Raw genomic sequence first — 23,977 nt, 5'->3', positions numbered from 1 at the left:
TTCGAGACCAACCTGTCCAGCATGGTGAAACCCCACCTCTACTAAAAATACCAAAATTAGCCAGGCATCATGGCAGATGGATGTAATACCAGCTACTCAGGAGGCTGAGGCATGAGAATTGCTTTAGCCTGAGAGGCAGAGGTTGCAGTGAGTCAAGATCATGTCACTGAACTCCAGCCTTGGCAACAGAGTGAGACTCCATCTCCCACCTCCAAAAAATAATATTTTGCAGAGATGGGTTTTTGCCATGTTGCGCAGTTAGGTCTCAAACTCCTGGGCTCAAATGGTCCTCCCACCTTGGCCTCCCAAATTGTTGAGGTTATTCATGATTCACTGCTCCTATCAAGAATTATGAAATGACATAAAGCAAAGCAAAATCCAATTTTTTGAAATAAAGACAAAACTGCATTTAGAGGAAAAAATGCAAAGCTTCAAATTGTTCATATTAAGAAAAACAAAAGATAGATATAGCAACGTGAGATCGTAGGTTGCACTGTCCCCATCCCAGACTGGCTGACTATAGGTGAGATGGGACTGTCTTTACAGAAATTAGTGACTTACCATATCTGGACTCAGTTTGCAGGGTGCTCAGACTTCAGGAAGAACCAAGAAGAACTCCAGGCTTGAATACTTTGAGTCTCTCCTGCGGGTCCTTAGAAGATTTTATTGGCCTTTCTAATCACAACTCCCATCCATGCCCCTGCACGTATCCACTGCTAGCTTCCAATCAACAAGTGATATCTGATAGCATTTCTGAATCTCCGCCCAGTTAATCCTGATTGGGTTTTTGGCTCTCTGCAGATTAATGGATTGAATCAGATATACATTCATATCAGATATCCATATTAAGTTCATGAATCAAGAAATTGACAGTGTTAGGGAGAGGGTGGAAGTCAAGAATTCATTCATTCAAGGCCAGGCTAGGTGGCACACACTTGTAATCCCAGCACTTTGGGAGGCCAATTAGGGTGGATCACCTGAGGTCAGGAGTTCAAGACCAGCCAGGCCAACATGGTGAAACTCCGTCTCTACAAAAATACTAAAATTATCCAGGGATGATGGTGGGTGCCTGTAATCTAGCTACTCAGGAGGCTGAGGCAGGAGCATTGCTTGAACCCAGGAGGCAATGGTTGCAGTGAGCCAAGATTGCACCATTGCACTCCAGTCTGGGAGACAGAGGGAGACTCTGTCAAAAAAAATAAATAAATAAAAGAATTCATTCATTCATGAACTCCCCAAATACTGATGGAATTTTACTAATATGGGACCTGCATAGTCTCGAGTTTTAGACAGAGAAGGGTTTGATCTATTCTGGATGTTAGACAGAAAAAGTGAAATCTGAAAGTAGTGTTGTTGGGAGATCTTTGGCCACATCAAAATTATAAAATGTTTCATAGTTAAAATAGCTTTATAAAAACAGAGGAGTCATCCCTACAAAATCAGAAAAAAAATCTCCATGTATGGAATGGTCTTGTGGGTTTTATATCACCTAAGGTAGCAGTTTATTCGCTTGTGCTGGTGGAAGAGAGGTGCCACAGAGGGCGTTAGAGGTCTCAGGGCTTAGGTTAAGGCTTCTCTGGAAGAAATTGGAACTTTATCTATAAACTTTGTAAGTTTAATCAGTGAAGAAGGGAGGGGGAAAAACAAAAATAAACGAAGCTTCCAGTGCATTCAGCATTCATCGTGAGGTCAGCTTGCTCTCTGACCTGCTTCCTCATGGTTGCTGGAAGCCTACTGTCCCAAAATCATGTAGACCTTAGATTACAGTTCCCCTTAACTGCCCTGAAGACAATTTAAGCATTGTAAAATACTAACATTTTTATTTGAGATATTCTTTCAGGTTCTGCATGTCAGTGAAACTACTGATGCCAGGTGATCTGAAGGGCCCTGCAAGGCACCAAATCCCAAAGAATGCAGTTTTGACATCCTGATGACTTCATACCTCTTACCACCACCAAACTACATGAACTTTCCCGCCTCTTACTATCCATGATCCACACGCCAAAATTGCGCCATTGCACTCCAGTCTGGGAGACAGAGGGACCCTCAGTACTCCTTGGGAAGCGGAACTTGAAGGCCTCACCCAAGCTTCTCGTTCATCCACCCTGTGATCATTAAACTCTCTGTTGCATACCCTGCTGTCTCAGAATATTGGTAAGCTATTGTGCAGCAGGCATAGGAACCTCATGGTCCTGTAATAAATTCATATCAAAATTACAAAGGGAAGTGAGGGTGGAGGCTGGACAGGGTTGAACTGGGTGTTTTAATGGGATCTTGGGAATAAACCAAGATTTGGTAAACATGTTGGGGGTTATTGAGGGCATGGAGGAGGAATCTTTCCAACAATGCACTGATGCCCCCTTGGTTTTGATCCGTATAACCAAGAATGAGTCTTTCAAAACAATTTATGTAATTCTCCTTATTTTTCCTTTCACAATCTCCATATTCCTTTATCTCCTCAAATAATGTCACATCTATTCCCATTGCTTTACTGATATCATAATAAAAAATATATATATATATATATTTTTTTTTTACAGAGTCTCTTTCTCTGTTAAGTAGACCATATATTTTGTTGACACACAAGATGAGTAAACTGCATTTATGGAGAGAAAGGGACAAAAGAATCCCAATCCTCAACAGCTAGGAGTGATATGAAGATCATGGTTATTTTTTGTCATATGTGCACCTGCATATTGTGAGTGAAAACCTGCAGGTCAAATTGGGTAGGCTTCCAAATTAACCATCTGTGGAAGATCTTATGATTGGCTTACATCCTGTCCCTGAGTAAAGAATCTGTTCTTGAGTTCATAAATGCCTGACTCTTCAAGTACTGATGAAGACTTCACCCAGTGACAGTGAGAAGGACACTGATTTGATTCTGATCATGAAGTTTTGCTGGTTGTCTTGCAAAGATAATATTTTAGCCTGTTATGATGTCATCTAAAGTCAATGATTGTAACAGCTGTATTGTACCTTCCAATGGAAAAAAAAACAAAAACAAAAACTCAACTCTATTAGAGCCTTGTCAGGTCAATAAAACAAAAGAAAATTTAAAAAATAAAATTGATAGGAGGAGTCCCATTCCCTTCTTTTAACCTTTCTTACAAAAGTATTCCAACTTGTAACAGACTTTGGAAAACACCTACTTTGTCAATGTGTGTCTTCCAGGTCAATCCTGACATTTACCTTCCAGTGAAGCTTTATTTAATTATTTCTGTCTCAACAGCTTTAACCTCTATTGACACCGGGTTGCATGGTGATGGTTTGAATTGGGGTGGGAAGAAAAAATATTTCTATATGTTTTATAAAGTAATCCTTGCATGTCATCTCCATAGAAGAATGAGCAGGTTCCTCTCCAAATATGACCTGAGTAGTGATGCATCCAATAAACCAAACTAATGTTTATTTCATATACTACAGCTATAGATGCATTCTATTTCCCTCTAGAATCTCCAATGAACCAATGTCTAGTTTCAGTAAGTTTCTCTGATTATATGGCAGAGGGTAACAGGGTCATGTTCTGATTCTTTGTCTATGTCGATACCTATAGCGTTACTGTGTTCATAATGTGTGTCAAACCAGAGTGTATTCTAGTGGGAGTCTGGGACACCATGTAGATTAGACCCAGTTACACTAATGTTTTCTATGCATAGAGATAAATTAAAAGTAATGAAATCAATAATAGTCATAGGCTACTCATTTGCACCTACAGCTTCTTCTCAATGCCAAGTCATTTAATTATAAATATTAACTAACATACAAAAGGAAGGATAAAAAACCTTATCATGAATTTAGCATCCTCAATTGCTACACAACTGTGTATGAAAGCAGGTTGTATTATTAGCTGTGATCCTTCCCTTTCATCTAAATGACTCCATAGCAAGCAATTGCTTTGGTTAGAGAGAGTGGCTACACTTTGAACAGAAGACCTTAGGAAGTGTTTGGTTTGAGTGGTGAAAGTACCTAACAACATAAAATATAGGTTTGATAATTTTGTGTTAATACAAAACAAAACCAAGTCTCAATCAATGGAAGAAAATCAAATGGAGTCTTACTCCACTGTCTTGGAAAACCTGTCTACCATGTGATGATGTCTGCTACTAGGGAAGGCTTTTCCTCGGATATCCTTAAGTTTAAGTCATCTGGTACGGTCCCATCCAATGGTGCTCAGGGGCAGATTTCCCTTGGTGTCATTTCTAAAGGATGCAATCTCCAAATGCTAGGGCATGAAGGTCTAAGCATCACTGAAAGCCTCCTTCACCTACTGGAAATAGTCTTTGAAATTCTGCCTCAAGGTCTTGAAGTATTGCTTCATATTGTTACTGAATGATGGGCTCACTCTCCTAAGTGCATATAACCCAATACTGTGACACCATCTTTGAGAAAAGTAAAAAAAGATTCAGCCAGGTATGGTGGTTCACGTCTATAATCCCAACACTTTAGGAGGCTGAGGCAGGCAGTTCCCAAGGTCAGAGGTTCGAGACCAACCTGGAAAACATGGTGAAACCTCCTTTCTGCTAAAAATGCTAAAGTTAGCTCAGTGTGGTGACATGTGCTTGTAATCCCAGCTACTCAGGAGGCTGAGGCAGGAGAACCACTTGAACCCAGGATGCAGAAGTTGCAGTGAGCCAAGGTAGAACCACTGTACTCCAGCCTGGGCAACAGAGACTCTGTCTCAAAACAAAAAATAATAATAATGCAGTCTCCTTTGTTGGTTTAGCTAATTTTAGTTTCAAGATACCATTTGTTCGCTCAACTTTGTAGAATACTAAGGATAATGAAGTTAATATTAGTGCCATTGGATCTGTAAAATCTTATCTATGTGATAACCTGCCAAGTAACTGAGTTTTCCTCCCATTGGAGATTTCTCCAGCCCCAGAAAGGAAGCAAATTTTATAATTATTTTTTTCACTATGACTGTGGCATCAGCCTTTCTAAAAAGGTAATCTACAACCCATCCTGAAAACAGACACACAATCACAAGAATTGTAGCCTTTTTACATGGCTCACTGACATCATTGGTCCAGGACAACCCCGTGTCTTGCAGCTATATGTGTGTATGTCTACCTATTCATATCTATATCTATTTCATTTTAGTCCCATGATTCTCTTCCACTCTCCTTTCCATAGACAGCCACTCCACTCTGACCTAGCCTTGAATTTGCTTGTGACCTCATGAAATGTAAGTATATGGAAAGCATATAGACTATATATTTGCATTTTGTATGTGTATTTATTTAAATCCACATATATGCTATAGCATATGGTGCTACAGTAGAGGGCTTCACAATTAATTGTCCAGTCCCAGACACTTTGGAGAGTGAATAGACATGCTGTTATAATTATTATTATTATTATTATTTTTGGAGACAGTGTCGGGCTCTGTGGCCAGGCTGGAGTGCAATGGCACAATCTCGGCTCACTGCAACCTCTACCTCTCGGGTTCAAGTGCTTCTACTGCCTCAGCCTCCTGAGTACCTGGGATTACAGGTGCCTGCCACCACGCCTGGCTATTTTTTGTATTTTTAGTAGGAATGGAGTTTCTCCATGTTGGCCAGGCTGGTCTTGAACTCTTCACCTTAGGTGATCCACCCGCCTCAGCCTCCCAAAGTGCTGGGAATACAGGCATGAGCCACTGCACTCGGCCTCTCACGTACCTTTTTTAATTGATGGGAAGATGACACCCAGGATAATTTATGGTCGTTGTGGGAATTATTGGAAATCTTTAAGACTGTCTTAGAAAACCACAATTGTAGGATTAAACACTCTGAATGGGATGCTAGCACGTAGAGCCTTCTAAACTCTCTTTCCCTCCTTTTTTTGGGGAATTTGGGATCTGCCTACTGATTACAATTAATTGGAATTTTTAAAAAACTGTTTGGTTAAGATTTTTTTTTTTAAGAGAGGGTCTCACTCTGTTGCCCAGGCTGGAGTACAGCAGTGGTGTGAGCATGGCTCACTGCAGCCTCAATCTTCTGAGCTCAAGGGATTCTCCCACCTCAGCCACCCAAGTAGCTGGGACTACAGATGCATGCCACCATGCCCAGCTAATTTTTTAAAAAAGAAGCAGGGCATTGCTGGCTCACTGATGTAATCCCAGCACTTTGGGAGGCCAAGGCAGGTGGATCACTTGAGGTTAGGAGTTCAAGACCAACCTGGCCAACATGGTGAAACCCTGTTTCTACCAAAAATACAAAAATTAGCCGGGCATGGTGGCGGGTGGTTATAATCCCAGCTACTCGGGAGGCGGAGGCATGAGAATCGCTTGCGCCTGGGAGGCAGAGGTTGGAGTGAGTCGAGATCATGCCACTGCACTCCAGCCTGGGTAACAGAGCCAGATACCGTTCCCACCCCTCAAAACAAATGTTTTGTAGAGATAGGGTTTTGACATGTTGTCCAGGTTGTTCTCAAACCCCTGGGCTGAAATGATACTCCCGCCTTGGCCTCCCAAACTGTTGGAATGACAGGCATGAGTCACTGCTCCCACCAAGAATTTGTTTTCTTTAAATTCCTGGTTTAATAAGGATTTGTTTATTTTGAGGAAAAAAGGTCCCAAACATCAAGCTGTTCACAAAAATAACCCACAATATCAACTTTAGAAAACACATTTTAAGACTATAACACTAATTATTTTTCTGAGGATGCGTTTGACATGCCAACTCTCATTCACAAAAATACATTGTTAGATTTTTGTTGAACTGCCCCACACAGCACACTAACATGGGGTGTAACACACATACTTCTAACTCCAAGCTGCTTTCAGGAGCTGCTCAACTCAATGAGATTGCCTTTGCAGTTAGGGAAGCAACTACTGAACTTATGTATGAATGAAAAGAACTGTATTCCCTGCATAACAAGAGATTATTTTGGAGACAGTTGATAAAAACCATACATCCTTTTTACTGTGAAGTCATAAAGAGGTATCTGAAACAAAAGCAAAAATTGCAGGGTAAGACTTAAGAAAACTTCTAGGAGCATCAAGGGAAGTGAAAATGGGACTAGGCACAGGGCAATATGAATTAATGAACGTGGGAAGGACAAGGATGGGGAGAACAGTAAGCATGTGCTGAAGATACTAAGGGAGAGTATCTGGTGAAAAATTTGATGTTAGACAAGTGCCTAGGTAAGGAAATAATGGGATAAGATTTCTAAACCCCACTATGTGCTTCAGAGTCATCCCGGCCATTTGCCCTGTCTCTGTCATCCTCTCCTTCCTCAGCCCCTTTTTCATCATCCTTGACCAACTCCAGCTGGTCATGCCCCTGATCCTCATTATCATCATCATCCAGTAGGTCCCCCTCCTCAGCAGAGTCATCTGCACCCCCCTCAGACTCCATCTTCACGTGAGTCTCGTCTTTCTTCCCGGAGCCGCTGGTCTGCTCCTCTTCAGACTTAGCATTCTTCACCTCTACTCCTTGTTTGCTCTGTTCCTTTTCAATTTTTTCCAGGTTTTCCAGGAGAGAATTCACTTTCTGTTTTATCTGGGTCAACTCCTGCTTAATGGCCTGAAGATCATCTCCTTTCAACTTTCCAGACTTGGAAGATCCCCACTTTCCACTCTTAGAATTGAAGCCACCTTTGCCCCTTCGTGAGGTGTTTCCTGATATGCACTGGCGTTTTGAGGGCACTACAGCCAGAGCAATAGCAGGAGGAGGAGGTACACGTGCTGGGAAACTGTACATCCCATCATAAAGATCCCGTTGAAAGTCATAGTCCAAGTCAAAAGAGGAGCCGTGGATCTCCGCTGCTGGTCTTTTCACACCTGCGTTTCCTCGGTTCACTTTTGGCTCTGCAGCCGGGTTAACATCTACAACCTGGCCAGCAATCATTCTGCCATCCTCTCCTGCTACAGCAGCCCGGGCATTTTTCTCCTTATCATATTGAACGAAGGCAAAGCCCTTATGAACAGAGCAGCCCGCAATTTTGCCATACTTGGAAAAGATTGCCTCCACATCAGATTTCTTGACAACAAGAGTGTTGAGATTCCCAATGAACACACGGGAGCTCATGGATTGAGGATCCATCTTGTTGGTAACGTTGCTGGCCATTGTGTTGGATGACAAGGTTTCTCAAAAAGCCAAAAACAGAAGGCGGGAGGGAGAAGAGATTCGATTCTAAGTCTCCTGCTGCCGGGTTCTAAGTAGAGAAGCTGACTGCGACTCGAGGTCAGAAATGCAGCCACAACAGCAAAGTATTCGTCTCTTCACAAAATGGCCCCCAACAAGAATTCTGAAATGACGTAAAGAATAGCACAATCAACATTTTTGAAATAAAGACAAAAGTGCATTTAGAAAAAAAAGATCAAAGCTTGAAACCGTTCTTATGAAAAAAAAAAAAAAAGACAGGATATAGCTCTGTGCCCTCGTAGGCTGCACTGTTACCTTCCCAGACCGGCTGACTGTAGGTCAGACGGGAGTGTTCTTACAGAAATTAGTGACTTACCAGATCTGGACTCAGTTTTCAGGCTGCTCAGACTTCAGGAAAACCAAGCAGGAACTCCAGGCTTGAAGACTTTGGGTCTCTTCTGTGGGTCTTTAGAAGCTTTTATTGACCCTTCTAATCACAACTCCCATCCACGCCCTTCCACGTATGCACTGCTAGCTTCCAATCAGAAAGCAATATCTGATTGCATTTCTGAAGCTCCACCCAGCTAATCCTGATTGGGTTTTCGGCTTTCTGCAGATTAATGGATTGAACCAGATATCCATTCATATCACATATCCATATTCATTTCATGAATCAAGAAATTGACAGCATTATCGGTAGAGTGGAAGTCAAGAATTCACTCATTTAAGGCCAGGTGAGTTGGCTGATGCCTGTAATCCCAGCACTTTGGGAAGCCAAGGCAGGTGGATCACCTGAGGTCAGGAGTTCAAGACCAGCTTGGCCAATATGGTGAAACCCTGTCTCTACAAAAATACAAAATTAGCCAGGCATGGTGGCAGCTGCCTGTAATCGAGATACTTGGGAGGCTGAAGTGGGAGAATTGCTTTAACCCAGGAGGCTGAGGTTGCAGTGAGCCGAGATTGCACATTGCCCTCCAGACTGGGTGACAGAGGGAGACTCTGTCAAAAAAAAAAAAGAATGACTTCATTCATGAACTCCACAAGCACTGATGGAATTTTACTGATATGTCACCTTCATAGTCCTGAGTGTGAGGCAGAGAAGGGGTTGATCTGTTCCGGACATTAGATAGAAAAATAAAACCTGAGAGTAGTGTTGTTGGGTGACCTTTGGCCACAACAAAATTATAAAAATGCTTTATAGTTAAAATAGCTTTATAAAGAAACAGAAGTCATACCTACAAAATAAGAATAAAACTCTCCATGTATGGAATGGTCTTGTGGGTTTTATATCACCTAAGGTAGATGGTTATATGCTCATTCTGGTGGAAGACAGGTGCTACTGAGGGTATCAGTGGTATCAGGGCTTAGGTTAAGGCTTCTCTGAAAGAAATTGAAACCATACATATAAACTTTATGAATTTAATCAGTGAAGAAGGGATGGGGAGAAACAAAAATAAAGCAAGCTTGCAGCACATTCAGCATTCATCATGAGGTCAGCTTGCTCTCTGACCTGCTTCCTCATGGTTGCTGGCAGCCTACTGTCCCAAAATCATGTAGACCTTAGATTACAGTTCCCCTTAAGTGCCCTGCAGACAACAATTTAAGCATTGTGAAGCATTAACTTTTTCATTTGACATATTCTTTCAGGTTCTGCATGTCAGTGAAACTACTGATGCCAGGTGATCTGAAGGGCCCTGCAAGGCACCAACTCACCAAAGAATGCAGTTTCAACATCCTGATGACTTCATACCTCTTACCACTACACCAACTTTCCAGCCGCTTGCTATCTGGGATCCACTGGAAACCCTCAGTACTCCTTGGGGAGATGAATTTGAGTATCTCCTCCTAGCTTATCATTCAGCCACTCTGTGATCATTAAACTCTGCTGCAAACCCTGCTGTCTCAGAATATTGATAAGCTACTGTGCAGCAGGCATAGGAACCTGATGGTCCTGTAATAAAATCATGCCAAAATTACAAAGGGAAATGAGGGTGGAGGCTGGACAGGGTTGAACTAGGTGTTTTAATGGGATCCTGGGAGTGAACCAAGACTTGCTAAACATGTTGGGGGTTACTGAGTGGGTGGTGGAGGAATCTGTCGAACATTGCACTGATGCCCCTTTAGTTGTGATTCTTAGGACCAAGGATGAGTCTTTCAAAACAATTTATATAATCCTCCTTATTTTTCCTTTCAAAACCTCCATCTTATTTACCTCCCTAAAGAATCTCACATCTATTCCCATTCCTTTGCTTATTTCATAATAAACATCTATTTTCTTTTCTTTCTTTTTTTTTTTTAACACAGTCTCCTTCTCTGTTAAGCAGGCCATATATTTTGTTGCCACAAATGGTGAGTAACCTGATTTTACGGACAGAAACGTTCAAAGGGATCCCATTCCTGAACAGCTGCGGGTGATATAAAGGTCACGGTTATTCTTTGTTACATCTGCACCTGCATATTGCCAGTGAAAACCTGCATGTCGCATTGGGCAGGCTTCTAAATTAACCACCTCTGGAGGCTCTTACAATTGGCTTACATCCTGTCCCTGAGTAAAGAATCTGATCGTGAGTGCATGAGTACCCCAAATTCTACAAATACTAATGAAGCCTTCACCCACTGACAGTGAGAAGGACACTGATTTGATTCTGATCATGAAGTTTTGCTGGTTGTCTTGCAAATAAAATATTTTAGCCTGTTATGTTGTCATCTAAAGTCAATGCTTGTAAACTCTGTATTGTCCCTTCCAATGGAAAAAACAAAAACAAAAACTCAACTCTATTTGAGCTTTGCCAGATCAATAAAACAAAAGAAAATTTAACAACCAACTGGTAGGAGGAGTTCCATTCCCTTCTTTTAACCTTTCTTACAAAAGCATTCCAACTTGTAACAGACTTTGGAAAACACCAACTTTATCAGTGTGTGTCTTCCAGGTCGATCCTCATATTTAGCTTCCAATGAAGCTTTCTTTAATTATTTCTACCTCAATGGCCTTAACTTCTATTGACACCAGGTTGCATGGTAATGGTTTGAATTGGGGTGGGAAGAAAAAATATTTCTATGAATTTTATAAAGTAATCCTTGCATGCCATCTGCATTGAAGAATGGATAGATTCCTCTCCAAATATGTCTTGAGTATTGATGCATCCAATAAATGAAACATTTATTTCATATAGTAGAGGTATAGACGCATTCTATTTGCCTCTAGAGTTTCCAATGAACCAATGTCTAGTTTCAGTAAGTTCTCTGATTATATGAAAGAGGATGACATGGTCATGTTCCGATTCTATGTCTATGTCTATACCTATAGCGTTCCAGTCTTCATAATGTGTGTCAAACCAAAGAGTTTGATTCTAGTGGGAGTCTGGGACACTATCTATATTACAGCCAGTTACACTAATGTTTTCTGTGCATAGAGATAAATTACCAGTAATGAAATAAAAAATAGTCATAGGCCACCCATTTGCACCTATGGCTTCTTCTCAGTGCCAAGTTATTTAATTAAAATATTAACCAACCTTCCAAAGGAAGAATAACAAATCTTATCATGAAGTTAGCATCTTCAATTGCTACCCAACTGTTTATGAGAGCACGTTCTACTATTTAGTTGTGATCCTTCCCTTTCATGTAAATGACTCCATAGCCAGCAATTGCTTTGTTTAGTGAGAGTGGCTACATTTTGAACAGGAGACCTTAGAAAGTGTTTGGTTTCAGTTGTGAAAGTACCTAACAATGTAGAATATAGGTTTGATAATTTTGTGTTAATAGAAAACAAAACCAAGTCTCAGTCAATGGAAGAAGATCAAATAGAGTCTTGTTCCATTGTCTTGGAAAATCTGTCTACCATGTGATGATGTCTGCTTCTAAGGAAGGCTTTTCCTTGGATATCCTTAATTTTAAGTCACCTGGTACAGTCCCATCCAATGCTGCTCATGGGCAGATTTTCCTTGGTGTCATTTCTAAAGATGCAATCTCCAACTGCTAGGGCATGAAGGTCTAAGCATCACTGAAAGACTCCTTCACCTACTGGAAATAGTCTTTGAAATACTGCATCAAGGTCTTGCAGTATTGAATCACATTGTTACTGAATGATGGGCTCACTCTCCTAAGTGCATAGAAGCCAATACTATGACACTATCTTTTGAGAAAAGAAAAAAAGATTCCGCTGGGTGTGGTGGCTCACATCTATAATCCCAGCCCTTTAGGAGGCTGAGGCGGGCAGATCACGAGGTCAGGGGTTCAAGACCATCCTGGCCAACATGGTGAAATCCTGTTTCTGCTAAAAATACAAAAATTAGCTGAGTGTGGTGGTGTGCACCCATAATTCCAGCTACTCAGGAGGCTGAGGCAGGAGGATCTCTTGAACCTGGGAGGTGGATTTTGCAGTGAGCTGATATAGTACCACTGTACTCCAGCCTGAGCAACAGAGACTCATTTTCAAAAAAATATTAATAATAATAATCCAGTTTTCTTTGTTAGTTTAGCTAATTTTAGTTTCAAGATACCATTTGTTCTTGAATACCTTTGCAGAATACCAATGATAATGAAGTTAATGGTAGTGCCATTGAATCTGTAAAATTTTACCTGTGTGATCAACTACCTAGTAAACTGAGGTTTCCTACCATTGGAGATTTCTCCAGAGATGCCCCAGAAAGGAAACACATTTTACAATCATTTATTTGCTGGGACTGTGGCATCAGCCTTTCTAAAATGGTAAGCTACAACCCATCTTGAAAACAGACAGACAATCACAAGAATTGTAGCCTTTTTACATGGCTCACTGTTATCATTGGTCCATTACATTCCTCTTTCTTATAGCTAGATGTGTGTATGTCCATCTATTCATATATATATCTATATCTATTTCCTTTTATTACCATGATTCATTTCAACTCCTCTTTCCACAGATAGCCACTCTACTCTTTGACTTAACCTTGAATTTGCATGTGACCTTATAGAATATAAGTATATGGAAAGTGTATAGAATATATACTGGCATTTCAGAGGTGTATTTATTTTAATCCACATATATGCTACAGTGTATGGTGCTACAGAAGAGGGCCTGACAATTAATTGTCCAGTCCTGGACACTGGAGAGTGAATGGACATGCTGCTATAGTTAATTTTTTTCTTTTCTTTTTTTTTTTGGAGATGGAGTTTCACTCTGTTGCCAGGCTGCTGGAGTGTAATGACATGAGCTCAATTCACTGCAACCTCCACCTCCTGGGTTTGAGTGATTCTCTTGCCTCAGCCTCCACACTACCTGGGATTACAGGCGCCCGCCACCATGCCTGGCTATTTTTTGTATTTTTATTAGGACGGGGTTTTACCATATTGGCCAGGCTGGTCTCGAACTCCTGACCTCAGATGATCCACCCACCTCAGCCTCCCAAAGTGCTGGTATTATGGGCATGAGTCATCTTGTCTGGCCTTGTTATAATTAAGATTTTCAGAACAACAGGGGTGACTGAAGGCTTATAATCACCTTAACTATAGACCTTGGTCTCTTACCAAATTTTTAACTAATATATTTTTCAAATATAATAAGAACAAAAGTATTGCTTGCCCTATGTCAAATCCAGCTTGAAGTACTTAAATAGATTAACTCATAGCACTCTGTGAAATCAATATTGCGATTATCCCTTTTTATGGGTGAGTGTGCTGGGGCACAGAGGTTAAGTAAGTTAGATAAGATCACACAGCCATTGGCCACCAAGCCAGATTTGAACCTAAATTAATCAATCTGGATCTGGAATCTTTACTACTAACCAAAGTACCTATGTGCCTTTAAATCCTAATCTGCTGAGGGTCTTACCTTGTTTCATATCTCAGTAGGAAGAGAGCTAATGTTTATCCATTACGTCTGATGTTTAATGCAAATTTTAATATATAATATTTCATTTTCCAAAATATGTTATTATACATTTAGTTTGATTTTTCTGCAATTCTTTTCTGCATTTTGTAGGAACCTTGCTTTTCCTCCTTTAGTTTGTTAGTGTGGTGAATTATACATAGATTTTTCTGAGATTGTCTGGCATTCCTGGAATGGCCATTATATATTACTTTCTTTTCCTTTTTTTTAAGACCCAGTTTCACTCTTGCTGCCCAGGCTGGAGTGCAATGGCATGATCTCGGCTCACTGCAACATCTACCTCTTGAGTTCAAGGCATTCTAATGTCTCAGCCTCCTGAGTAGCTTGGATTACAGGCACCCACCACCACACCTGACTAATTTTGTATTTTTAGTAGAGATGGGTTTTCTCCATTATGGTCAGGCTGGTCTCAAACTCCCGACTTTAGGTGATCCACCCACATTGGCCTCCCAAAGTGCTGGGATTACAGGTGAGATTCACCATGCCTGGCCTATATATTACTTTCTAATGCACTGTTGCGTTTAGTTAGCTGATATTTTATTAAGAACTTTTGCTGTCTTCCTCCAGATCACAGAAAAAAAGGCTTTCAATTTCCCCATTCAGTATGATGTTGGCTGTGGGTGTGTGAAAAATACCCTTTATTATTCTGAGGTGTTTTGTGGAGAGTTTTATCATAAAGAGATGTTGGCCAGTTGCAGTGGCTCACTGGTGAAACAGTGAAACCCCTTCTCTACTAAACATAGAAAAAAATTAGCTAGGCATGGTGGTGTGTGCCTGTAACCCCAGCTACTCAGGAGGCTGAGTCAGGAGAATTGCTTGAACCTGGGAGATGGAGGTTGTAGTGAGCTGAGATTGCACCACTGCACTCCAGCCTAGGTGAAAGAGTGAGGCTGTGTCTCAAAAAAAAAAAAAAAAAATCCTTTCAAGACAACACCTTCTTCACTCGTGGTCTATATTTAATGTGCTTCCACTAGAAGTGAGAAATTCTCATAATTTACATAATATTTTAAAATTATGAATCACTGCAAAGGCATATCTACTATTTGTAAAAGTACTAACTACTTTGTCTTTGACTATATGACAAGCTCTAGTAGGGGTGTATCTTACTGTAAATTGTTCCTAAAATAAACGCAAGAGAATTAACCAACTTTTAAAACAGGAAAAATAGGCTAGGAGTGGTGGCTCACATCTGTAATCCAGCACTCTGGGAGGCCAAGTCAGGCAGATCACGAAGTCAGAAGATGGAGATCATCTTGGCCAACATAGTGAAACCCCATCTCTACTAAAAAATATAAAAATTAGCCAGGCATGGTGGCACAGGCCTGTAATCCCAGCTACTTAGCAGGCTGAGACTGGAGAATCATTTCAACTACGAAGTCGGAGGTTAGAGTGAGCTGAGATCTCGCCACTGCACTCCAACCGGGGCAGCAGAATGAGACTCCATCTCAAAAAAAAAAAAAAAAAAAAAAAAAAAACAAAACAAAGAAGAAGGCCGGTAGCGGTTGTGGCTCACGCCTGTAATCCCAGCACTTTGGGAGGCCAAGGCAGGCAGATCACGAGGTCAAAAGATTGAGACCATGTTAGCCAACATGGTGAAACCCCATCACTACTAAAAAATACAAAAATTAGCTGGGCATTGTGGCGTCCGCCCGTAGTCCTTGCTACTCAAGAGGCTGAGGCAGGAGAATCGCTTGAACCCAGGAGAAGTTTGCAGTGAGCCAAGATCGCGCCACTGCACTCCAACCTGGTGACAGAGCGAGACTCCATCTCAAAACAAACAGATGAAAACAAAACAACAACAAAAAACCCCAAAAAAGCTGGAAAAATAAATTCTGAAAGAATTTCCATCTCTATGAGTTCATCTTCAGAAGTGATAGCATTTCCTGCTTGGCATTTTTCTTCTACATTATTGGCATAAAATCTATCAACAAAAAGTATAAACCCAGGTTTGGGAAATAGAATGTTACACAATATTCATACTTTCCTCAGGCTTTTTCCACCCTGCTGTAGTCATTCACTTTTAGGCTATCCAAGGTCCTAATACATTTGTGTCAACTGATAAAAACCAGGTAACCCACAGTCACAGCCTCCTGCGAGGATTCTAATTTACTCAGTAGATCGGGTGCAGTGACTCACATCTGTAATCCCAGCACTTTGAGAGGCTGATGTGGAAGGATCACTTGAGGCCAGAAGTTAAAAACCAACCTGGGGAACATTGCAAAACTCTGTCTCTGAACAAATAAAAATAAAAAACCAACAGAAAATAATGGATGCTATGGAGAATATGGAGAAATGAGAACCCTGGTACAACATTGGTGTTATGTAAATTAGTACAGCTACTATGGAAAACAGTATGGAGTTTCCTCCAAAAAATAAGAATAGGATTATCATATGAACCATAAATCCCACTGCTGGATATATATCCGAAATTAAATAAATACATCCAGGAGATATCTACACTACCATGTTGGTCAGGCTGGTCTCGAACTCCTGACCTCAAGTAATCCACCTGCCTCAGCCTCCCAAAATTCTGGGATTACAGGCATGCACCACTGCACCCAGCCTGCACTCCCCTATTTATTGCAGCACTATCCACAATAGCAAAAATATTGAACCAACCAATGTGTCCATCAACAGATGAATGGATCAAGAAAATGTGGTAAATATACACAATAGAATATCATTCAGCCATAAACATGAATGAATTCCTGTCATCTGCAACAACATAGATGGAACCGGAGGGTGTTATGTTAAGTGAAGTAAGCCAGATACAGAAAGAAAACATGGCGTATTCTCACTCATATTTGGGAATTAAAAACACGAAAATTAAAAATAGTAAAATGACTGTTATCAGAAGCTAGGAAGGGTACTGGGAAATGGATAAGAAGAAGGGGGATGGTTAATGGGAATAAAAACACAGATAAAAATATGATCCAGGGTTCAGTAGCATAATAGGGCAAATCATGTTGACAATAGTTCATAGTAAATTTCTACATAATTAAAACAATGGAATTGGAATGTTGCTAACACAAAGAAATGATAAATTCTTGAGATGGTTGCTATCCCTGTTACCGTGATTTGAACATTACACATTTTATGCTTGTATCATAATATCAGGCCAGGTGCAGTGGCTCATATCTACAATCTGAGCACTTTGGGAGGCTGAGGCGGATGGTTTGCCTGAAGTCAGGAGTTCAAGACCAACCTGGTCAACATGGTGAAACCCCCATTTCTACAAAAAATACAAAAAGTAGCCAGGCATGGTGGCTGGTCCCTGTAGTCCCAGCTACTCAGGAGGCTGAGGCAGGAGAATTGCTTGAACCCAGGAGGCAGATTTCTAGAGACTTCTGACGTATAAATGTCTAAAACAGGTTGATCAATCATGGAAGACACCAGAAAGTTTCCATTCAGGTTCCATTTATTTTTGACATTTTTAAATAACCATCCTTGCGGGGGTAACTCCTGCATCACTCTAGAACTTCAGGTTCTATTTCTGAGTCTAGGACACAGGTCCCTGAAGGCCTCATCGATGCCAAGTCAGCATTTTTACCCAGTCCTGCCCGTGGCTGAGTCACCTTTGTTTTTCCACTCACAGTGAGCACAAGCCTCAAATCCACGGCTGTGTGCTTCCTTTAAGAAGCGGCTGACCGGGCCCTGCTGCTCACACCTGTAAACCCAGCACTGTAGAAGGCCAAGGTGGTCAGATCACTTGAGGTCAGGAGTGTAAGGTCAGTGTCCGCCAACATCGTGAAGCCCTGTCTCTACTAAAAATACAAAAATTAGCCAGGGGTGGGACATACAGCCATAACGCCAGCTACTTGGGAGGCTGAGGCAGGAGAATCACTTGAACCCAGGAGGTGGTGCTTGCAGTAAGCTGAGATTGTGCCACTGCACTTCATTCTGAGGGACAGAGTGAGACTCTGTCTCAAAAAATAAAATAAAAAAATAAAATAAAATAAAATAAAATAAAATAAAATAAAAAATATAAAAAATAAAATTTAAAAAAAATGCACCCATGTACAATATTTTAGTTCCCAAGTGCTCGGAAGAAAGCTTATCCATCCCACTAACCAGGCCTTCCCTAAGAGCAAAGATGGAAGTCCACATTCTCAGATGGCCATGAGCCACAAGTAGGGCAAGGGGCGGGACCAAAGAAGATCCTCTTGGGCTGCCTGACTTCCCTGAGTGTACACATCAGCTCAGCCCGAATTGGGGCAAGGATCTCCCAGTTGACATGACCCCTGTTGTCAAGACTCTCCAGAGGGGCAGGATACAACTCCAGGCCTAACTTGCTCAGCCCGCTTGTGTGACGCAGAAGGTCTTTCAGAGCATTCATGGAGGTCTCATTTCCACGAAAGTAGAAGGTGGTGAGCTGGGAACAGTGACTCAGGGCAGGCAGGAGGACCCTGAGTTGGGGGTCCTGGATCCGACAGTCCTCTAAGATGAGGGCCTTGAGAGTAGCAGCAACTTTCTCCAGCAGAACTCCAAGGGGCTCAAGATTGGTGGTCCACATTAGGATATGAATCAGACGCAGCTCCTTTAGCTGACTGAGGCTTGGGTACTGAGACAGACACTCCATGTCCCAATCAGTTAGGTAAGCATCACAGAATGTAAAGGCCACCAAGGGGTTCTTGAGGTACCTGGGGAGAGCAAGAAGTTAGTTATGGGCAATGGTGCCAGTTAGAGGAGGGGTGTGGGAAATAATCTCAATGGTAAACTTGAAGTGGGCATTGAGTAATTCTGCACCTTACTACAACACAGGTGTTATAGTAACTGCAATGGGGAAGCCTGTTTCACCCAAACACAAGTTTGTTCCCATCATCAGATGATGGTACGCATGCAAGGTTCTGCCTGATGAAGACTCAGATCATTCAGGGGCAGCTCCGTTTTAGGCTCAGTCCTTTCATCCTTGCCTGTGTGATTGGTACCACTCTCACACCTACTCCCTCACCCTCCATCCCAGAAGCATGAACTTCCCATATCAATTATCTTTCCTGGAGTTCAAAACAACGTTTTACAGACAGGGAATTAGAGACAGGATCATTGGTGTTTACTAAGCTGCTGAAGACAGAGCTGCTGCTGTGAAATGCACAGGTTTGATGCCCTTTCTCTTCTTCTTTTTTTTTTTTTTTTTTTTTTTTGAGACAGTCTCACATTGTAACCTAGGCTGGAGTGTAGTGGCACAAACTCAGCTCACTGCAACCTCCACTTCCCTTGCCCCAGCCTCCCAAGCAGCTGGGATTACAGGTGCCTGTCACCATGCCTGGTGACTTTTTTTTGTATTTTTAGTAGAGATGAGGAGTCACTGTGTTGGCCGGACTTGTCTCAAATTCCTGACCTCGTGATCTGCCTGCCTTGGCCTCCTGAGGTGCTGGGATTGCAGGCATGAGACACCACACCCGGCCACACTTTCCCTTCTTTCAAACCATCCTCTGTATGGAGAATATGTTTTCATCATATTAACTTTATACACTGTTCCTCACAAGGACTTCACAAATTCACCCTCACTAGATCTGAACCCTCAACTAACTGGCTCCCTACACATCTCTCTCTGTAGCATCTACCCCAGGTCATCCCTCTGCCCTTATTTGAGTGGTCTTGTGATACCCACTTCAGGATATAGAGCACTGAAGAGCATAATGGTTTGACAATCTAGCATCCCATTCCCTGTGACATCACCTGTGGCTGGCACACAGTAGATGCCCACTAACCTTTACTGTGAAAAAGAACAAAAGTGGTGATATGGTCTGCAGAGAAAGCTCACCGTCCTTTCTTACCTGAGCAGGTGCTCCAGGTGCTCTTTGATATTACTGATCTTTCTTATATAAAGCATCTGGGGGTAGTACAGGCAGAGGAATGGAGAGTCCAAGTCAGGAATGAACTGCCACTGGCCATTCACGTATAACTCACGCTCATAACCAAAGGCTAAAAAGAGTTTGCGAAGATTGCTCATCTGGCTCAGGTAAGGGGCAAACTTTCCTGTTTTATTCAGAGAGGACTTTTTCCAGACTTCCAACTCCTGGATACTCTCTGGGTATATCCTTTCCAATAAATTTCTGAAACTTGAAGTGGACATTGAGTAATTCTCCACCTTGCTACAACACAGGTGCACTAGACCTCTTCTGTAGTGGATCCATCCACAAAGGTAGCTCAGGCATTCATCCAGTGTACTTTCCTTTAGGCAGAGGTCTATGAACACCTTCAAGGGCTGGTGCTCTTCCATTCTTGGACAGTCCTCCACTGTCTGCCTCTTACTCATGGCCTCTAGGGAGCAGGAGAGGGCCCTGGCTCCAGACCATATGGTCCAGAAATTCTCATCAACATCCCTCAAATCCAGCACTTGAAGTTTCCACCTCCTGTGAGTAACATAGGGGAAAAGCTCAGAATGTAGGCAAGGACCCACCCCTGACCTGAGCTTTCACTCCACATCCAGGATATCAGTCAGCTTCGCCTGTCCTCAGTGCTCCTCCTTCTGTCTCTTCTCCATCCCGTTCCCCCTTGGATTCTGCCTGGTACCCACTTCCAGTACCTTAGCTTCCACTGGGAGGAAGCAGGTTCCTGTTTCCACACTGGACCCTTATGGTGAGCAGTCCTTTACCAGAAGAGCTGGGCAATGCCCAGGGCCTCTCATGGGCACCATCAGAAGCCTCTGAGCCACTCTAGTTCCCCAACCCCACCACTCCTCCTGAGCCTGCTGTCCCTTCCCTGGATGCCTGGACCCTTCCCCCCAAAGCCACCTGAGTCACCTCACCTGGGGCGAACCTTCTGGACCACCAGTGTATCAAGTCCCCTCAGGACAGCTTGCAAGGTCTCCAGATGAGGTGTCTTCATCAGGGATCCCAGAGGGAGGCGGAGGAAGGGCCAGGACTGCACCATCAGCTTCAGGGCCTCAAAACGTCTCATGCTGAAGGCCTCCATGAACATCAGAGGGAAGACCTCCCTGGGCAGCTTGTCCAGGGTGAAGATGGTCAAGAACTGGTTCCTTAGCAGGCTCTTCCCTGCCAGCTCCAGGAGCCTGGATGGGGCCTGGAGGCTCATTCTGACAAATCTGCAAGGAAAAACTCTAGAGGACAATCAAGTGAAAAGGCAAGTTTCTTGGGCCATTCCCCATCAACCCCCACTTCTCCTAGGGCCAAAGTCATTTCTCTAGAATGTGTGAAAGAGCCCTCCGTTTACTCCAATTCCATCTGCAATAAGTGGCCACAGAGACATAGTTTTACCCTTCTGGTACCAAGAAGAGTGTGTCCCAACCTCTAAAGAGCAGGCAAGATCACTCCTAGTCCGTGAATTATTAGCCACTGCTGCAATAAACTCATAGCACTGGGAAATGTTACCGAGGATCTCTGAAGCTTGAATCTCATGTCCAGCTAATCTTTTATTTTTTGACTTTTTGTAAAGACAGTGGGTTTCACTATGTTGTCCGGGCTGGTCTTGAACTCCTAGACTCAAATATTCCACCCACCTTGGCCTCCCAAAGTACTGGGATTACAGGCATAATCGTCCTCCCGGCCTCACTATTGAAAATTTCAGCGAGAAGCTTTGAAAGCTATGTGACAGTGTTATGCATCATTCGCAAGACACAGATGTTTCCAATACACACTTCTCACACATATTCAAAATGAACCACTTTGGCTGTGCACAGTGACTCACACCTGTAATCCCAGCACTTTGGGAGGCAGAGGCATTCTATCTTCTGAGTTCAGGAGTTCGAGACCATCCTGGCCAACATGGTGAAACACTACCTCTACTAAAATTACAAAAATTAGCCAGGTGCAGTGGTCTGCTCCTATAGTCCAAGCTACTAGGGAGGCTGAGGCAGGAGGATCGCTTGAACCCAGGAGGCACAGGTTGCAGTTAGCTGAGATTATGCCACTACAATCCAGCCTGGGAAATTGGCTAGATTCAAAAAAGAGAGAGAGAGAGGACTACATTGGATTAGACTTCTTAAGCTCCACCCGGTTAATCATGATTGGATTTTTATCTTTCTTCCAGACTAACTATCAAATTAGATATTCATCCATGAAAGTGAAATATTTAGGGATAGGGTGAAAGTCCAGGACTGATTCACTGATTTACTCCACAAACATGGAGTTTTACTAATATGTGTCCTTCATAGTCCTGAGTGTGAGATAGGGAAGGGTTGAATCTCTTCCTGACATTAGACAGAAAGAAAAAACTTGAAAGTATCTTTGTTGAGAGATCCTTGGCCACATCAAATTTATCAAAATATTTCAGAGTTAAAACAGTTTTACAAAGATAGACATGACAGTCCCTAAGAAAACACAGTAGAAATCTTCATGTATCCAGTGATCACCTGGGTGGTATAATTTAATTTTTTTTCATGTCGGAGGAGCTGAGTCTCACTTTGTCGCCCAGGTTGGAGTGCAGTGGTGCCAGCTCGGCTCACTGTAACCTCTGCCTCCCAGGTTCAAGTGATTCTTATGCTTCAGCCTTCCATGTAGTTAGGATTACAGTCATGCATCTCCACACCCATGTCTCCATTTGGGTGGAAGAGTTACAATGAGGATGTGATTGGTTTAAAATTAAGGTCAAAGATCCTGTTTGGTTAAGATTATTTTTCTTTAATAGGGTCTCACAATGTTGCCCACGCTGGAGTACAGCAGTGGTGTGAGCATGGCTCACTGCAGCCTCAATCTTCTGGGCTCAATTGTTTCTCCCACGTCAGCAACCCATACAGCTGGGAAGACAGATGCATGCTACCATGCCCAGCTAATTAAGAAATATGTATATTTTGTAGAGGCCGAGCACCAGTGGCTCATGGCTGTAATCCCAGCACTTTGGGAGGCCAAGGCAGGTGGATCACTTGAGGTCAGGAGTTTGAGACCAATCTGGCCAGCATGGTGAAACCCCACCTCTACTAAAAATACAAAAATTAGCCAGGCAAGTTGGCAGATGGATGTAATACCAGCTACTCAGGAGGCTGAGGCATGAGAATTGCTTGAGCCTGGGAGGCAGAGGTTGCAGTGATTTGAGATCGTGCCACTGCACTCCAGCCTTGGCAACAGAGCAAGACTCCATCACCCCTTCAACAAAGAATATTTTATAGAGATGGTTTTTGCTATGTTGTCCAGGTTGGTCTCAAACACCTGGGCTGAAATGATCCTCCCGCCTTGGTCTCCCAAAGCGTTGGGGTTAAAGGCATGAGTCACTGCTCCCTTCAAGAATTTTGAAATTACATCAACCAAAGCACAATCCAATTTTTTGAAATAAAGACAAAACTACATTTAGAGGAAAAAATTCAAAGCTTCAAATTGTTCATAGGAGAAAAAAAACAAAACAAAACAGGATATAACTCTATGCCATCTTAGGCTGCACGGTCACCATCCCAGACCAGCTGACTGTAGGTCAGATGGGAGTGTCTTACAGAGATTAGTGACTTACCAGATCTGGACTCAGTTTGCAGGGTGCTCAGACCTTAGGAAGAACCAAGCAGGAACTCCAGGCTTGAAGACTTTGGGTCTCTTCTGTGGGACTTTAGAAGCTTTTATCGACCTTTCTAATCACAAGTCCCACCCCTCCACGTATCCACTGCTAGCTTCCAATCAAAAAGTGATATCTGATTGCATTTCTGAAGCTCCACCCAGTTAATCCTGATTGGGTTTTTGGCTCTCTACAAATTAATGGATTGAATCAGATATCCATTCATATCAGATATCCATATTAAGTTCATGAATCAAGAAATTGACAGTGTTAGGGATAGGGTGGAAATCAAGAATTCATTCATTCAAGGCCAGGCGAGGTGGCTCACTCCTGTAATCCCAGCAGTTCGGGAGGACAAGTTGGGTGGAACACCTGAGTTCAGGCGTTCAAGACAAGCCATGCCAACAAGGTGAAACCCCGTCTCTACAAAAATACAAAAATTAGCCAGAGATGATGGCACGTGCCTGTAATCCAGCTACTCAGGAGGCTGAGGTGGGAGAATCGCTTGAACCCAAGAGGCAATGGTTGCAGTGAACCAAGATTGCACCATTGCACTCCAGTCTGGGTGACAGAGGGATACTTTGTCGTAAAAAAAAAT

At 42.4% G+C, this 23,977-nt stretch overlaps 2 protein-coding genes across 2 annotated transcripts; both read right to left on the bottom strand.

Annotated features, from left to right (window-relative positions):
* Positions 1-6,987: 6,987 nt before the first annotated feature.
* On the bottom strand, positions 6,988-8,066 carry LOC100440158 (heterogeneous nuclear ribonucleoprotein C-like 3). The gene has a single exon (XM_009235060.3). It carries the CDS (start codon positions 8,049-8,051, stop codon positions 7,152-7,154), a length of 900 nt encoding a protein of 299 aa, XP_009233335.1. The 5' UTR covers positions 8,052-8,066; the 3' UTR covers positions 6,988-7,151.
* Positions 8,067-17,999: 9,933 nt separating this feature from the next.
* LOC100439787 (PRAME family member 10) lies at positions 18,000-23,395 on the bottom strand. The gene is made up of 4 exons (XM_009235082.2): positions 23,341-23,395; positions 20,690-21,001; positions 19,716-20,294; positions 18,000-18,578 (listed from the first exon to the last, which is right to left on the bottom strand). Exons 2-4 carry the CDS (start codon positions 20,974-20,976, stop codon positions 18,020-18,022), a joined length of 1,425 nt encoding a protein of 474 aa, XP_009233357.2. The 5' UTR covers positions 20,977-21,001; positions 23,341-23,395; the 3' UTR covers positions 18,000-18,019.
* Between the last annotated feature and the right edge of the window lie 582 nt (positions 23,396-23,977).

The sequence above is a fragment of the Pongo abelii genome, chromosome 1 (genome assembly GCF_028885655.2).
Source record: "Pongo abelii isolate AG06213 chromosome 1, NHGRI_mPonAbe1-v2.0_pri, whole genome shotgun sequence".
NCBI lineage: Eukaryota > Metazoa > Chordata > Mammalia > Primates > Hominidae > Pongo > Pongo abelii.
This window is presented reverse-complemented; position numbering and strand designations above follow the sequence as displayed.

What these genes read in the sequence shown, in the direction of transcription:
- LOC100440158 (XM_009235060.3), bottom strand. Translation starts at nt 8,051, where the DNA reads ATGGCCAGCAACGTTACCAACAAGATGGATCCTCAATCCATGAGCTCC.
- LOC100439787 (XM_009235082.2), bottom strand. Translation starts at nt 20,976, where the DNA reads ATGAGCCTCCAGGCCCCATCCAGGCTCCTGGAGCTGGCAGGGAAGAGC. An exon ending in GTCCAGAAGGTTCGCCCCAG is followed by an intron (nt 20,295 to 20,689) that starts GTGAGGTGACTC and finishes TGTTACTCACAG; the next exon opens with GAGGTGGAAACTTCAAGTGC. An exon ending in CACCTGGAGCACCTGCTCAG is followed by an intron (nt 18,579 to 19,715) that starts GTAAGAAAGGAC and finishes TGCTCTCCCCAG; the next exon opens with GTACCTCAAGAACCCCTTGG.